Source organism: Ovis aries, chromosome 4 (genome assembly GCF_016772045.2).
Source record: "Ovis aries strain OAR_USU_Benz2616 breed Rambouillet chromosome 4, ARS-UI_Ramb_v3.0, whole genome shotgun sequence".
NCBI classification, from domain to species: Eukaryota; Metazoa; Chordata; class Mammalia; order Artiodactyla; family Bovidae; genus Ovis; species Ovis aries.
The window spans coordinates 34,810,528-34,827,996 of NC_056057.1; the positions used below are offsets into that span (position 1 = coordinate 34,810,528).

The window sequence follows — 17,469 nt, forward strand, 5'->3', positions numbered from 1 at the left end:
TTTTGGTATACATACCCACAGTAGCTTTTCTCTGTATTAATACATATCCATGCCTACAAGTTCAGACATATTATTTTGTATAATTTTAATATTATATTTAAGTGTCATAATTTTATCATAAATATGGCAATGACTTTATCATTTTAGAATGGATTATATAAAATCCATCATGTGTGCACAATAATTTATTAACCAGTCCCTTATTGTTGTGCATTTAGAGTGTTTTCAAGTTTTTTATGATTTTAAATAATGCTATGATGTAAACCTATTATGGGTTCCGTGGGTTATATGTCCAGAAGTAGAAGTGGAATTGATGTGTCATGGGTTATGTTTAATACATTTCTGAAACTTTTGATGCAGTTTCTCTTGGTGCTTGTTAAATAGTAAGTTGTTGCTCAAATTTTGCAGAAGGAAAGGCAGCTTTTCGGTTTCAGCTTGATTAATGTAGAAAAATTTGGATTTTATATACATATAAGCTCAGAACTATATGTTGTTAGACATAAAAATCAATTTCTGAGATTTATTTTTTTTGGAACATTGGACTTTTATCTATGATTTTACATTTTTATTTTGGGTGAGGCCAAAAAAAAAAAGAGAAAAAAGGAAAGAGGGAAAAAAGAAGAAAAAATTACCTCTACTCAAGAACCCTTCAAGTTGTAGGCCAATTTTCCTGCCATCCCTGAAAATTCTGTCTATTGAAGTAGCAGCTGTCTTTCCTGCTGCTCTTTTCTTTGGATCTTGTCATGTAAACAGAGATCTGTGTCCAGGTCTTTGTGACCCCATGGACTGTAGCCTGTCCGCCTTTTCTGTCCATGGAATTCTCCAGGCTAGAATACTGGAGTGGGTAGCCGTTCCCTTCTCCAGGGATCTTCCCAACCCAGGGATCGAACCCAGGTCTCCCACATTGCAGGCAGATTCTTTACCATCTGAGCCACCAAGGAAGCCCATAAGAGAGATCAGTATCAACCTTTAGACAAGGCAAGAGGGGCCCCTACCTTGTCTCTGCTGCAGAGGGCCCCCCCCCTGGGCTTCCTGTGGCTGTGTTCCCCCACCTGCCTTGTAATCTATGTGCCAAGGAGATGTGCCCACCTAGATGTCACATTTCCTTCTTTCCCTGCCCTTTTATACAATACTCTGGCTAACATGACTTTGCAATTGCATGCTTACAAGTCCCAGGTCTGCTTCCAGGGTGTTCAGTGGCTTTTTTCAGGTCCATACTCCTGACTGTAGATGGTGTTATTGTGGGAGGGGCACTGACAAAGCTTGAATGTGCTGGTTGGTGTCACCACTTGTATATGAGGAGGCTGTTCAAGGTGTGTGGTGAGTGTAGAGGATGAAGGACATTTCAGTTTATACTGTTGCCCTTGGTCCTGCCAATGTGAGGTATGGCCTGAAGGAGAACCTGCCCCACAATGCTTTGTGATTGTGGAGATTCCTTTATGCTGTTACAGGGTCGGGGCAAAGAGGAAGCCTTCCACGCCGAGAATAAGTCACGTTTAGGGCACGGAGGGAAGGAAGAACATAGTATATTTTATTCTGTGTTTCAGTGTTTCACATATGCAGAAGATTGAAAAAGAAAACTTGGGGAAGCAGAGAGAACATGAATCAAGAAAGGCTTTTCATGCTATGCTAAGATTATGGACTTTGTCCTCTGGCTAATTTGAAGTTGTTGCAGGATTTTGAGCAGGGATGACATAATGAGAACTGGCTGCTGCAGAAGCAGGAGGCCAGTTAGGTTGTTGGTAGTCATTCAGATGGCAGAAGATGGTGATTGAAATTTGACATTGGCCGTGAGGATGGAGACAGGACACTTGCCTACTACGGAGGGTTGTGCTTCAGACTAATTCAAGTAGGATAATGTAATGAAAATTATTTTGGAGCACTTATCAGTCAGTTCTCTTCAGTGGCTCAGTCGTGTCTGACTCTTTGCAACCCCAAGAATCACAGCATGCCAGGCCTCCCTGTTCATCACCAAGTCCCAAAGTTCACCAAACTCATGTCCATTGAGTGGGTGATGTCATCGAACCATCTCATCCTCTGTCGTCCCCTTCTCCTCCTGTCCCCAATCCCTCCGAGCATCAGGGTCTTTTCCAATGAGTCAACTCTTCACATGAGGTGGCCAAAGTATTGGAGTTTCAGCTTCAGCATCAGTCCTTCCGATGAACACCCAGGACTGATCTCCTTTAGGATGGACTGATTGGATCGCCTTGTAGTCCAAGGGACTCTCAAGAGTCTTCTCCAACACCACGGTTCAAAAGCATCAGTTCTTTGGCGCTCAACTTTCTTCACAGTCCAACTCTCACATCCATACATGACCACTGGAAAAACCATAGCCTTGAGTAGACGAACCTTTGTTGGCAAAGTAATGTCTCTGCTTTTGATATGCTATCTAGGTTGGTCATAATTTTCCTTCCCAGGAGTAAGCATCTTTTAATTTCATGGCTGCAATCACTGTCTGCAGTGATTTTGGAGCCCCCAAATAAAGTCTGCCACTGGTTCCCCATCTATTTGCCATGAAGTGATGGGACCAGATGCCATGATCTTAGTTTTCTGAATGTTGAGCTTGAAGCCAACTTTTTCACTCTCCTCTTTCACTTTCATCAAGAGGCTCTTTAGTTCCTCTTCACCTTCTGCCATAAGGGTGGTGGTATCTGCATATCAGGAGCACTTACAGGATTTTGCAAATGTCATTAGTGTTTTTATGAATAACAATAATGATATTGTGGATAAAAGTTAGGTTCCAGCAAGTCTCATTTCTAGGATAAGCAGATGTGAAAATCAGTTAAAATGCAGGGGTAAGAGTCTCGATGTGAGGCATACCATCCATCAAGGGCACCTTTCAGGAAGGAGAAATGTGGTACTAGTTTGGGAGAGGCGGTTCAGGTGGAAGGACAGTGGCGCTGGGCTTGTGTTTCAGTGGGAGAGTTTTGCGGTGGGTCTTGTCATTTAATATGCAGGTGTGCACACAGTCCCTTGTTTTTGATAAGCTGCCTTTTCTTCCATCTGCTACACTTGATGACCCTGAATCTGTAACCTTTCTAGTTCAACTTTTCTGGAGCAAATAATTTTTTTCTCTTGTGATTGAAAGGGAATGGAAGAGTCTACACTTTTAAACAGATTTTCAGTCTTTTTGTTGTCAGCTTTGTTTGCTTTGAGATGTGTGGTGCCTTCAATTCTATGTCTTTCTGTGGCTCATGTCAGCTTTCCTCTTGTTATTGTCTGGATGTGCAGTCCTGAGCTGTTTTGCTTTGATAAGTCTGCTAGAGTTCACCTAGGTATCCTATCTTCCAAACAAATTATTGACACTTGCATTGTGCTTTTCACTTCTAGTCTCTTTATTTTTGTCATTTATATTATTTTTATTCCTTTTCTCTCTACTTTTTTGAGAATCTCCATTTTTTACAGGTTTTGGGGAATAGGGATAATCAGCAAGTTTAAATATAATTAGATGGTGAAATAATAATTGCATGTGTTTAAAGACCTTTAGTTCAAGGACATAACATTTTCCTCAGCATTTTCTATGAAGTTTTTTTTTTAAACTAATATATCTAACATTGGTAATAGAGATTATCTGGCTGCAGTCTTAAGAACATTGACATTTTCCTTCATTTCTTTTTGGGTAGACTTGTTTTATTGTATTGTTGTTCAGTCACTCAGTCATTCCGACTCTTTTTGACCCCATGGACTGCAGCACACCAGGCTTCCTTGTCCATCACTGTCTCCTGGAGTTTGTTCATACTCACATCCATTGACTTGGTGATGCCATCCAACCGTCTCATCCTCTGTTGTCCCCTTCTTTAGCCTTCAATCTTTCCCAGCATCAGGATCTTTTCTAATGAGTCAGTTCTTCGCATCAGGTGGCCAGAGTACTGGAACTTCAGCTTCAGCATCAGTCTTTCCAATGAATATTCAGGGTTGATTTCCTTTAGGATTGACAAGTTTGATCTCCTTGCAGTCCAAGGGACTCTCAAGACTCTTCTTCAACACCACAGTTCAAAAGCACCAGCCTGGTGCTCAGCCTTCTTTATGGTCCAACTCTCACATCCATACATGACTACTGGAAAAACCATAGTTTTGACTATACAGACCTTTGTCAGCCAAGTAATGTGTCTGCTGTCTAGGTTTGTCATAGCTTTTCTTCCAAGGAGTGAGCGTCTTTTAATTTCATGGCTGCAGTCATCATCCTTAGTGATCTTGGAGCCCAAGAAAATAAAATCTGTCACTTTTCCCAAACTTGTTTTAGAATGTTCTTTGCAACTTTTCCTGATGTTCCATGACAATGCAGGAGATGGCTGGTTCCTCTTTATCTGGAACAATGAAAATATGAGAAATGGGATGTAAGACTACAAGCATAACTTAGGACGCACCTGAGTTGCTTGTGGTCTTAGGTTTGGCACAGACAGAGGGGAGACAAGGACTAGCCCATTGTATATCTTTATCAGTTTGGACTGAGAGCCAGAGAAAGAAAATGGTCTGAGCTGGATCCTTCCAAGAAACAGTGGGTACTTCTTTTTAAAAATTTTTTTTATTGGAGTATAGTTTATTTACAATGTTATGTTAGTTTCTGCTGTACAGCAAAGTGAATCAGCTATATATAATACATATATATATATATATATCCATTCTTTTTTCAATCCTATTCTTGTATAGGTCATTATGAAGTAGTGAGTAGAGTTCCCTGTGCTTTATAGTAGGTCCTTAGTAGTTATCTGATTTATATATAGCAGTGTGTAAATATAAGCCTATCTCAATCTCCCAATTTATCCCTCCTTCTTTTCCCCCTTGGTGACCATAGGTTTGTTCTCTACATCTGTGACTCTCTTTGTGAATAGGTTCATTGTACCATTTTAAAAAAGATAACTTATCTAAGCAATATCATACTATATTTGTTTTTCTCTTTCTGACTTATTTCACTCTGTATGACAATCCCTAGGTCCATCCATGTTGCTACAAATGACATTATTTTGTCCTTTTTTATAGCTGAGTGATACTCCATTGTATGTATATACCACACCATCTTTATCCATTTCTCCATCAGTTAACATTTAGGTTTGCTTCTGTGTCCTTAAAAAACTAAAAAAAAGCTGTCATTTGCTCCAGCAATCCCATTGCTGGGCGTATATCTGAATAAAACCACAATTAAAAAAGATACCTGAACCCCAGTTTTCACTACAGCACTATTTACAACAGCTGAGACATGGAAGCAACCTAGATGTCCATTGACCTGGGCACTTCTATTCATACTAAAGTGTAAGTCCCGTGAGAGTAGGGACTTGGCTGCTTCATTTCTCGTGGTATCCGCAGCATCTCCGCAGTGTCATGGGGGAGATGTGCAGTGAATATTTATTGAATGACAAAATAAGTTGAGTACCTATAAGGCCTTGTTTACAAAGACAGATATTGAATTCAGGTTCAAAACATGAACATTTTCAAAATAGTTTCTAAAAGCCATCATGTCTGCAAATGTAGAGAAGAGGATGTATCATAAATAGATCAGATACATATTGCTTTACTTAGCCTTAGGTTCCCATGGTAACTAACTTCATGTTCCTTCTATAAAAAAATCTGGGTATGAATGTTTCTGCACAATGCTGTGTGCTCATGTACTTGATCATGTAGGCTAAGGAAGTTTTTTTATTATGTCATGTGTGTCTGCACTGAGTATCCTCCTGTTTTTGACCTTCCCATGTAGTAGGATGTATGCCCTCACCCATGGGAACTGAAGTTGGAACGTTCGTGCTGAGCACTACAGTCTCATGGTTTCTCTTTTTCCTTCCTGTTGTCTCGCTCTCTCAAATAGGGTGTCACACACTTTGCTGAGACTTAAATTTGAGGGCCTTGCTCCAACAGGAGTTGCAGTCTCATCAAATATAAGACTATGCAGTTGTCAGCATTTCACATAAAAATACTCAAAGAGAAAGAGCCTCATTTGAAGAAAATGAATTAAGTTTGCTTTTTTTGGTCTCTTCCCTCTGTGTATGTTCTCTTAGGTATCAGCACTTTTTCTTCTTCTGTCTCTGTTGCTTTTGACTCTATAAACTCGAATATGTCCTCATCTACTGGATCATTAAAATTAACTGTGGTCAACTCTAAATTGACTGCAGAGGGGAGGCAGGGAGCATCAGGGAACTGATTTGCTCATAGGAGAGTCACTGACATGAGTACGTCTCATTGGTTCATTTTGTTGGTTCGTTTGTTCTTTCCTTAGTTCACTTACTCGCCTGTCTTAGCCTAATGTATTTCACTGCATGTCTTTAGGCATATTATCTTCAGACTTGGCCTCACTGTTTATCACACCTTATTAGACTTGCTAGTTATGAAGGAACTGATAAGCATTAGAGCAGTAACAAACCCCACCTGTCTTCCAGGGCTTTCTCCTCAAAGCCTTTTCAGGTGGTTCAAGATCACAGAAATTTCTTCTGACTCTGAAGTCATGATATAATGAGGTCACATCATGCATATTACCCTATTTTTCTAGAAAATGATCCCTAAAATGCAAGCCATTTGATTGCTAAGAAATGGATAACTGATAAGGGCTTAAAGAAAAATTGGCTGTTTTGAGTTTGTTGAAAGTGGTACCTGTTTTATTTTCTGGTAGAGTTGAGAGATTTTTATTGGTAATTTTTTTTTTTTTTTACCTTATACAGTTTTAACTTGTCCATTGTCTTGTAATGCCACTGTTCAACATGGAACCCTAGATCTTTCTGCTTTCTTATAAAATTATGTAGGGTGTGTGTGTCTGTCTGTCTGTCTTGGTGCTCCAACAAAAACATAAATTTATTGAATACAGGGACTGTGTGCTATATTTATTTTAAATCTCCCCCATGGCATTTAGGCCATAGTACTTACTTAATAACTAAAGTGTCATGTAGTAAGTGATCAAGTGAAAATCAATCAGCCTTGTCCGAATCTTTGCGACCCCATGGATGCATGGAATTCGCCAGGCCAGAATACTGGAGTGGGTAGCCTTTCCCTTCTCCAGGGGATCTTCCCAACCCAGGGGTCAAACCCAGGTAGGCTGCATTGCTGGCAGATTCTTTACCAGTTGAGCCAGAATGATATAAATTGATGTTCATGTATGAAAATGAAATATATTGATAGGTTTGTGTGCTCAGTCACTTCAGTCATGTCCAACTCTTTGTGACCCTGTGGACCATAGCCCACTAGGCTCCTCTGTTTATGAGATTCTCCAGGCAAGATTAATGGAGTGGGTTGTCATGCCCTCCTCCTGGGGATCTTCCCAACCCAGGAATTGAACCTGCATCTCCTGCTTTGCAGGTGGATCCTTTACCACTGAGCCACCTGGGAAGCCCTAACATAGGTATAAAGCATGATAAATGATATATGTTAATGTCAATATATAAATACTATATATTTATTGTCAATATGGGATTCCCTTGTGGCTCAGCTGGTAAAGAATCCACCTACAATGCAGGAGACCTGGGTTCGATCCCTGGGTTGGGAAGATCCCCTGGAGAAGGGAAAGGCTACCCACTCCAGTATTCTGGCCTGCAGAATTCCATGGACTGTACAGTCCACTGGGTTGCAAAGAGACATGACTGAGCGACTTTCACTATTGTCAATATAATGTCAAGAACATATATACACATATGCATATTATTTTCATATGTGAGGTATATTCAAAACATTGTCTAGCCTATGTGTAGTTAAACTATAGCAACTGTAATCATAATTGAGAGATGATACCCCAGATTTTCTGTGAGAACTATAAGGCTTTTGTAATATAAATGACTTTTGCCTTAAGGGTGTCAGAGAAAGCCAGTGGTCAGTAGTTAAAACGGTAAAAACAGATTTTATTCAAGAACTATTGCAATGGGGTTTAAGAAACCTCAGGTTCAAATATAGCATAAGCAAGTGGGGATTTATATCCAAGGAGCAAGGTGAGGGTCAGTGGATGGAAAATTACTAAGAGGAAACATCAAGGATAAAGGGGGATTCTATCTAAACTGACTTGACAGGATTCTTGATAAAACTGGGTGATGCAGAGATGAACACAGAAGCCCAGAGGTCAAGGCTTCATTGGGAAGAGAGTTCAGAGGAGGCTGTCTGATGATTGGTCAAGGAAACAGTCTTTTGTAGGGGCTACTTTAAGTAGCTAATATTTTTTTGGGTGTATCCTGACATTTTCTGTTTAGGTGTAAGAAAGCACAGTTTGGGAGTTTGTGCCTGTACTTGATTTGTGAGTGAATGTGTGTGTGTGTGATCATGATTTGTATTGAGGAGTAATCTTCTAAGCATTTGCTGATGTCTACTGAAAAAACAAAATGCACAACATGAGAGTTATGAGTGAAGTTTTGTTTGGGGCAAAATAAAGGCTATACCCTGGGAGAGCACCTCTCAGAGAGAGCTCTGAGGGGCTGCTCCTGAGGAGTAGGAGAAAAGGGCAGGATGTATGTGATTTTGATGAAGAGGGTACATGCAGTGAAGAACACATTTTGAGAAAAGGTGGCTGCTAGTAATGAATTTAGTGGTTTTCTGGATATTAGAAGATGCAGGAAATTAGACTCATAAAATCTTCTCCTAAAAATGTATATCTGCAGGTCTGTTCTTCCGGTTTTTCCCCAGAGCACAGAGTGCCTCATTTCTGATCTCCATCCTGAACTCCTTCCAGAGGTGTTGAAGGTCACTGTCTGCAGTAGCTGGTGACTTTGTTTTTGCAAATGGCGAGCCACAGTTTTTCATCCACTCTCATCAGGAGTAATTCCATGCTCTATTTCTTTTTGGGTTGTTTCCTTGGTTCCCATATATTTACAATGTTGGATTTTCAGAGTGTCCCATCATTTTGTTATTTGAGGCAGTGTTTTCATTCCCCTGTGTTTTGTGATTTGCAGACTTGTCTAAATAACTGCCATCCCCTGAGTGGGGTCACGACAAGCCCTTCCTCCAGTTTATAATTTAGAGTGTGAATTGTGAGCGGATGTTCTGCTGTTTAGAGTGTGCTCTGACTCACATCATTATGTTTGGTGATAAAGTGTCAGGAGCCCTGTAATGTTGCAAAAATTGACAGGAACTTTTCTTCTTGTCAGGAGAATTGTGAAACATGTTGAAATAGGCAGAAAAGATGACTGACCTGTTTAGAGCACCTTTCTGAATGATCAGTTTCTGTAGAAGTTTGCATTGTCCTCTGACTTTGAACTATTTTGCAGTACTGTTAGATGTAGGAAATTGATAAGAATACAAATGATTCCTGTCCATAGAAATGAAAATCCATTTTATTTTTTGGAATGTAACTGATTTTTGCCCTTAGGATATTTCCCAGGTCTGCATCTCTTAGTTCATTTCACTTTCTTGGTTGGCAGTTGGTATGTGTTCTTTTGAGTTCTCCTTTGAACTGGTGACAATGGCTTACTTCTGGATTGACTTGTTAGCTAATGACTTAAATAGAATATTTGACATATTAATTTTGTATTTATACTAGAAAAATTTTCTTTTTAATTTCTCTTTGATACCCCCCCCCCAATTCCCATTTCCAAGGGATAAATTTAGCTCAATATCTGTTTAGGTCTGTGGCCAGAGTTATGAGGTATTATCTATAAATCTGAAAATGAATGTGCTGTAGCTCTGTTTATTCAGTACCTTGAATACCATTCAAAATATTTGGGGAGTGTATATTGTATCTTGAGTGATTTTACTGCATCACACTATTTCTTAGATCTCTGCTGTGGGTTTAAGGGTTGACTTCAGAAGTAGATTAAAAAAATTATTACTGGCCTAGATGAAATAGCCTATTAAATAATTTAAAAAATAAAACCCATCAGGTAGGGGCTGCAGTCTAAATTTCTGACCCCAAGTGCTGCCCTCCGCATGAAGTAGGTTTGCATTTCAGTGTTTTTAAATGATAAATAAACACATTATAGTTTCCTGCTGGAGTGCTAAGAATTTTGTAACTTAACAATAGCTGTGCCTCTTTAGATTTCAAGGGTATTCTAGAGAAGGCAGGTAGAATAAAGAATCATAGGAAGACTAATTGGCATATGACATCTACCACTGCATCCAGAAAACACAACATACCTTTTCTGTGTACTTACTGCTCATAACTGGCAACCTGAATAACACAGAGGCCAAGGTGACAGACTTTTCTTGAGCTTACCTATTTTATTCAGAGGTCTTGCTTAATTTGAAATTCATGCCATACTTTTCAGCATCATTATTTTGCAAGGAGGATAACAAATTACATATGAGGGCCAGGATCCTTACAGTGGGATATGCAGATGAGAAAGAAATACTTCCTAATACAAATAACTGGGAACAGGGGAACAGGAAAACCATTATGCAACTGCATGGCTGGTTTAGGCTATTCTGCAGTAGGAGATTATGGTAGGCTGAATACTACTCCTCCTACCAAAGAAAGGTGCCTATGTCCTAATCCCTGGAATCTGTGTATGTTACCTTATATGACAGGGGGAGAAAAAGGCTTAAAAAACTGTGAAGATGTGAGTAAGAATCTTGAGATGAAGATGGTTATCTGAATGGGTCTTAAATGCAGTCACAACGGGGAGGAAGATGAAGGCAGTGTGTCCACAGAGGCAGAGACTGGTGTGATGGCAGCTGGAGGCCAATGAAGCTGCAGACACCAGAAACTGGAAGAAGCAAGGAATAGATTTTGCCTTAGGGCCTCCAGAGGGAATGTGGCCTGGGTGGCACTTCAGTGATGCTGGCTTTGGACTTCTGGCCTCCAAAATTGTAAGAGAACAAATTTCTGTTGTTTTAAGCTGATAAATTTTTGGTGATTTGTTACAGCTGTCAAAGGAAAACTAATACAGATTTTACAACCTGAAAGTGGGGAGTTGCTGTAACACATAACTAAAAATGAGCAGGTGGCTTTAGAATTGGGTAATGAACAGAAGCTGGAAGAATTTAAAGTACGTGATAGAAAAAACCTAGATTGCCTAGAACAGACTGTTGACAAAAATATGAATGTTAAAGATTCTTCCAGTGATGATTCAGGAAGAAGTGAGAAACACAGTAGTAAAAGTGAATATTAAATTGTCCTTAGCAGAATGTTGGTAGAAATTTTAAATATGCTACTGGTTAAGGCTAAAAAGAACATGAGGAACACATCGTTGGAAATTGGAGGACAGGTGACTATTGCTATATAGTGGCAGGAAGTTTAACAATTTCATCCTGTTGTGTGGAAGGTAAGTAATACTTGTAAGTGATGAACTTGAATATCAACAGGGGAGATTTCTGAGCAAAGTTTCGCAGCTTACAATAAAATGTTAGAGGAAAGAGAAATCGAAGGGAGAATTGTTAAAAAGAAATCCAGACTTGATTACTTGGAAAATTCTCAGCCTGTGCAAATTGCAAAAGATGCTAATTTCAGAGATTCACTGTTAGGAAAGTATGCTGTGGAGACAAGGCCCAGAGTGTGGCTGGAAAACCTTTTGCTACTGTCAAAGAAATTAGGTGTGTGATTCATAGATCTCAACTGTCTTAGCAGAAACCAGGAACAGAGATGGGATTATCCAGGAAAGATTTTAGGAAGATCTTCTGTCTATGGCATGAGATATACAGGAGACCCACAAACTTTATGATCAAAGGGGAAATACTGCCAGCATCAAGAAAATGATGGAGATAGATGAAATGGAGGAGGGCTGTTGGATTCCCAAAACTTTACATGCAAGAAGAAGTCCAGTAAAACTATTCAACTGCAAATATGTTTTTATTAAAAGAAAATTTCAGAAGAATGACTCTGGTAGAGTCTTGGGCCCAGAGATTGGAGCCACGAACTATAGTGGATTATTCCCAGACCTTGAAACATTATGTAATTTGCCCTACTGAATTTTGAAATGTCTTGAGATGGTTGACATCATCCTTCCCTTTCTTCCACTTTATCTTGTTCTGAGTGGGAAGGTCTATCACTGTTGTTAATGTCAAAAACCATTGTACTTTGGAAGCAGGTAACACAGGTCCGCAGATGGAGAGTATAATCTTGCCCCCTTATAGATCATAACCAGAGTCTCCTTGATACTTGATTTAAATGATTAGATTTGGGACCTTTGAACTGATGAGATGTAAATGAGGTTTTGGCCTTTGAATTGACACTGTAATGGGTTGAGACTTTTTAGGGAATATTGGTATGTGGTGAGTGTACTTTGCATGTGGGAAGGACGTGAAATTTTGAAACCAGAGGGTGGGCCATGGTAGGCTGAATAATGCCTTCCTCTTCAAAAGATATTCATATCCTCTCCCCTGGAACCTATGAGTTGTTATCTTTTGTGGATAAAGAGGTTGAAGATATGAATAGGTTATGGATCTTGAGATGGGGGATTTTTTTTTTTTTAATGATCTCAGTGGACCCTAAATGCAATCACAAGAGTCTTATCAGAATGAGATAAAAAGGAGATCAGACAGAAGAGAAGGCAGTGTGACCACAGAGGTAGAGACGGGAGTGATTCAGCTATAAACTAATGAATGGCAGCAGCCACCAGAAACCGGAAGAGGCATGGAGAGCATTCTCCCCACAACCTCCAGAGGGAGGTCAGCCTGGTTGACGTTTTGATTTTGGCCCAGTGATACCAAGTTTGGATTTTTTGCCTCTAGAACTGTGAAAGGATAAAGTTCTGTTGTCTCAAGTGGCTTACGTGTGTGGTAATTTTGGGCAGCATCTGCAGAAAACTAATATAGAAATAGAGGGAGAATCAAATGGTTTCTGCTTATCTGTGTCCTCTTGTATTCTGAGTGTGAGACATCCTTATGATTCTTATTAGACTTGTAACTATCAGGCTCTTATATTCAAAACTTTGACCACTTCTATTTTAAAACTAGCCTTCTATTTTAAGCATAATTGCATTATATAAACTGAAACCACTAGTAAATAAATGGAAGGCTTGAGTTTTGCTCTCAGCTATGTTGCTTACTAGGTGGGTATGTATGAGTAAGTCCCCTCTGAGTTTTAGTTGAGTAATGGGAATAATGTTAACTGTCTTTCCTAATCCACATAATTACTATGAGTATTTAATGACATAAATACGTGTGAAAAATTCCAGATAAAGTGCATGTAAGATTCTATAATAAACTCTTAACTATGCTCCTTCAACCTATAGGAAAGTTTTCATGAGCTATTTTGTACACAAATCACTGAACACATGAAACACTCCCCCCACCTTAGATAAGATGCTAGAAGTGGAATTTTGGAGTCAAATTTTTTTAAACACATTAAAGCTCTTGGTACAGAATGACTGTTTCTCCCCAGAAATCCCATACTACTTCATTCTCTCTTTGGAAGCACATATGAGTGCTCAGTTTACTGCACTGTTACATTAGAGAGTTTTAAAATAAATTTAAATGCCATGTCAACTTGATGAAAATCATTATTTGTATTTCTTTGGCAATGTTCAACTTATTTTGTATATATATTTTTTGTTAGTTGCTCAGTGGTGTCCAGATCTTTGTGACCCCATAGGCTGTAGCCCACCAGGCTTCCCTGTCTGCGGAACTGTCCAGGCAAGAATACTGAAGTGGGTTGCCATTCCCTTCTCCAGGGGACCTTCCCAACCCAGGGATCAAACCCAGGTCTCCTGCATTGTATATACTTGGCTATTTGTATTGTTCTTAGTGAACTGCTTGTGTTCTTTGACCATATTTCCAATAGTTATTTGTCCTTTTCCTTACTGATTTTTAGAAACCCAGTATTTTATACTTTAAAGATTATGGTGAAATATATATAAATCAAATTTAGCACCTTAATAATTGTAAGTGTACAGTTCAGAGGCATTGAGTACATTCATATTGTTGTACAACCATCACCACCATTCATTTGCAGAACTCAGAAACCTGGTATTCTTAAGTTAATTAACCTTTGCTGTATGTTTCTTCAGCAGTTCATTTTGTTGTTTACTTTTTGCTTTTGTTTAGGATGACTTCTGATGTATAGTGTTTAACATTTGTATGCTGCCAAATTTAGTGAACCTCATTGTGTTTTCCTCCCTCCCTCTCTCTCTTCTTTCCTCCCTTCTTCCCATCTTTCCTTCTGGAAAGCCCTTCCTATTTGTAGGCTTTTATTGATTTTTTTAAAACATGTGTAGATTTGCTCTTAATTGGAAGTAAAACATATTAGAAATCCAGATTCTTGTCAAATAACATAATCTCAAATTGTCTGTTACCAAGCTTTGTAAAAAAAAAAAAAATCCTGTTTGAAGAAAATCCTATTTAGAGATGATTGCTTGAAGGGTATAATGAATCTTATTTCTGGGAGAGAGTCTGCTGAATGCAGCATAAAGCCCTTGGCTCCCAGCTCAGTGATTATACCTTCTTTAACTCTCAGTCCTTTTCATTTTATCTTTAAGAGTGTGCAGATATTGAAGCAGGGGAAACAGAGCTGCAGGTAGTTTGTGCCTTACCTTATTACCACTGGTTAGTTCCTTCCTGCATATCATTCTTTGTACCCACATTGCCTTTAAGAAGAAGAAGAATTCTACCACTAATAAGTGCTAACTCAGTGTAGCTTAACCTGGCTAACATTTTACTGCTGCAAAGCCATGCAAAATAGGAAATACTATTATTCTAATTTTACCAATGAAAAAAGTAGATGCTTTGAGAGGTAAAGTGGCTTGTCCAGTATAGCACATTGATGGTATGTGGAAGAATAGGATGTCAATTCAAACTCAGACCTGATCCCAGAACCTGCCTCTTAACTGGTATTTTTTCTTACACACACACGCACACGCACACACACACACACACACACACACACACACACACACTTCCCTACCTCCCGCACCTAGTTTTCTGATGATTATGTGACAATATTTCTATTCACTTCTGTTATTAATAAACAGAGTAGATGAAACCACCTAGCAACTTCTAAAATATTGAGCTGAAAATATTTTGGGCTAGATTTGTAGCTTCTGTCATTCTTGAAATGCTGCAGTGAAATGAAATGCTACATTTTTTTCTCATTCCTATCAGCTCAAGGTCTCAGTGATGTGCTCTGAGCAGGGGTGGTCAACGTGAAGACAGAGTTCAGAGCAACCAAGGGCCAGAGACAAGTGGGTTGGTCTTACTTGGCGACTGTAGTAAATGGTCTATTTTACAGTTAGTGATTGAAGATAGTCTGCTGTGGTGGGGATATATTGAGCCTGGAAGAGCTGCTTTAAAATTTGGTAGTCTTTTAATTAGTATTTAGATGATTAATTATTATGTCTTCTGCTAAATTTTAAACGAAGTGAAAAATTAGGTCTGTGGGAACAATTCTCTTATTTCTTTCTTTGAAAAACTTAGGACAGTGACAGCCTTCAATTTCTTAGGGTTATTTTGCTCATATATTCACATCTATCAATTATTCAGATCTTAAGAAGCCTGCAAAAATAGGGACATGTGCTGTTGCCTTTTGGGTGTGTGAGATTACAGGTCCCTGGCCACACCATTAAGTGTATGGCTGTCATGTTCCTCTTCAGAGCCTCAGCACCTTGTATTGTACATTTTTTTTGCAAACTTTTTAAACTTTTTATTTTTATTTTATTTTTTATACCCTGGTGGCTCAGATGGTAAAGAATCCACCTGTAGTATGGGAGATCTGGGTTCAGTCCCTGAGTTGGGAAGATCCCCTGGAGAAGAAAATGTCAACCCACTCCAATATTCTTGCCTGGAGAATTTCATGGACAGAGGAACCTGATGGGCTATAGTCCATGGGGTCACAAAGACTCAGATATGACTGAGCGACCTAAACACACATAGTCGATTAACAATGTTGTGGTAGTTTCAGGTGAACAGTGAAGGGACCCAACCATATATATACATGTATCTATTCTCCCACAAACCTCCTTCCCATCTAGGCTGGCACATAACATTGAGTAGAGTCCCATTTGCTATACAGCATGTCCTTGTTGGTTATCTGTTTTGATGTAGCAGTGTACACATGACCTTCCCAAACTCCCTAACTGTTCCTCCCTCCCACCCCTGCCCCTGGCAACTGTAAGTTTGTTTTCTAAGTCTGTGAGTCCTTTTCTGTTTTGCAAGTCAGTTCATTTGTGGCATGATATATTTTTTTTTATCAAAAAACTGCATGATATGGATGGAGTGTCAGAAGAATGAGGATCAACCAGAGAGAACAGTTTGGAATGAGGCTTCCAGGCAGGTTTGAGAGTGACTGAGAAAGCACAGTTGTCCCATTAAAACTGGCTCTAACAAAGACTTGTCTGTGATTATTTGCAGAAAGATTACCACTTTGAATATACAGAATGTGATAGCAGTGGCTCCAGGTGGAGAGTTGCCATTCCGAATTCTGCAGTGGACTGCTCTGGCCTGCCTGACCCAGTGAGAGGCAAAGAATGCAGTATGTTTTGACTTTTTGACTTTTTTCCCAATTAAACCATAAGTCCTTTATATGAGCCTGAGAAGTTAACTGTGATGCCTATAAAAGACCTTGGAAAAAAAGAGCATTGTTGTCCAGCAGAGCAGAAGCATCTTTTCTCAACACCTAGTGCCCTTAGGTCTGAAGTCTGAAAGGAGATGCAGGGTATATTAAGGGGCGTTATTTTTATTTATTTGTCTTGAAAAATCTGGTTTACTATCTTACTTGAAATTCTAAAGGGCAGAGTGGCAGAATTTCTATTTAATAGATTTTTTCTTTAAATTTTAAGGGACTTTTCAGAGTTTTGCTACACATAAATACCATTTGGTACACATAATATTGTTAAACACATTGTGTGAAAGGTGCCATCTTTGTCATTTGTAGGTTCGGTGACATTAAGAACAGTTACATTTTTGTGCTTTCCTCCCCAACACACATCTATAGAACTCTCTCACCTGGCAATGGATTTGTTTTTGTTTTAACCATAGAAATATTATAATTTGCCTTCTTAGTGTACAGAGAAATTAGAGAATTTGTCTATCATATTCGACAGCTTGTCTTGTAGCAGTTAAGCAGGTTTGAAGTGTAACATGAATTAACAGAAATATGTCATTAAATTAATTTTCATTTATAGACTCTACTTTTAAAAACCCTTGAATTTGGTGAGTCATAAGATCCTGCAGTAAAGTTGTCTTGTGGTATTCTAGAGTTCAAAGCCAGAAGTAAGACAAAGATTATTTTGGTTTTTCTACAGTCTTCCAAATGGTATTCCTAAAAGCTGACTTCTTTTGTTCCCAAATGAAAAAGCAGATAAGCAAATTAATTAAACAGATAGCTAATTCCTTCCTCTTCATGGGAAAACTCTATCTCCATGGTTGGTTGGAGGAGTTTTAGCATAGGTGTGGATTTAGTAATAAAAGAGAGACGGGAAGATGGTATGTCTTAGGAAAATTAGAGAAGAAAGCCATTATTTCTTGGTGAATGATATTAAATGAATATAAAGAGAACCTGAGAAATTCAGGTTAGCTAGGGAAAGGCTTGTGTCCAGCAAGAATCTTGGGAGGATAGTGGGGCCAGTGAAGGAGATGATCCATGGCTGGAGTGACCACCTCTGCAGAGAGAGGACCAGCTCTCAGGGAGGATTCCAGTTAAAA

At 39.1% G+C, this 17,469-nt stretch overlaps 1 protein-coding gene across 2 annotated transcripts in view; it reads left to right on the forward strand.

The window, feature by feature from the left end:
• Positions 1 to 17,469, forward strand: part of ELAPOR2 (endosome-lysosome associated apoptosis and autophagy regulator family member 2) — a 216,189-nt gene that overhangs the window by 86,276 nt on the left and 112,444 nt on the right. Inside the window, exon 2 of one of the 2 annotated variants that reach the window (XM_004007800.6) lies at positions 16,177 to 16,297. The exons of the other annotated variant lie outside the window; for it this stretch is intronic. Coding sequence (XP_004007849.2) covers positions 16,177 to 16,297 — 121 coding nt within the window. The remainder of the gene's footprint in view (positions 1 to 16,176; positions 16,298 to 17,469) is intronic. 2 annotated transcript variants of the gene reach the window in all.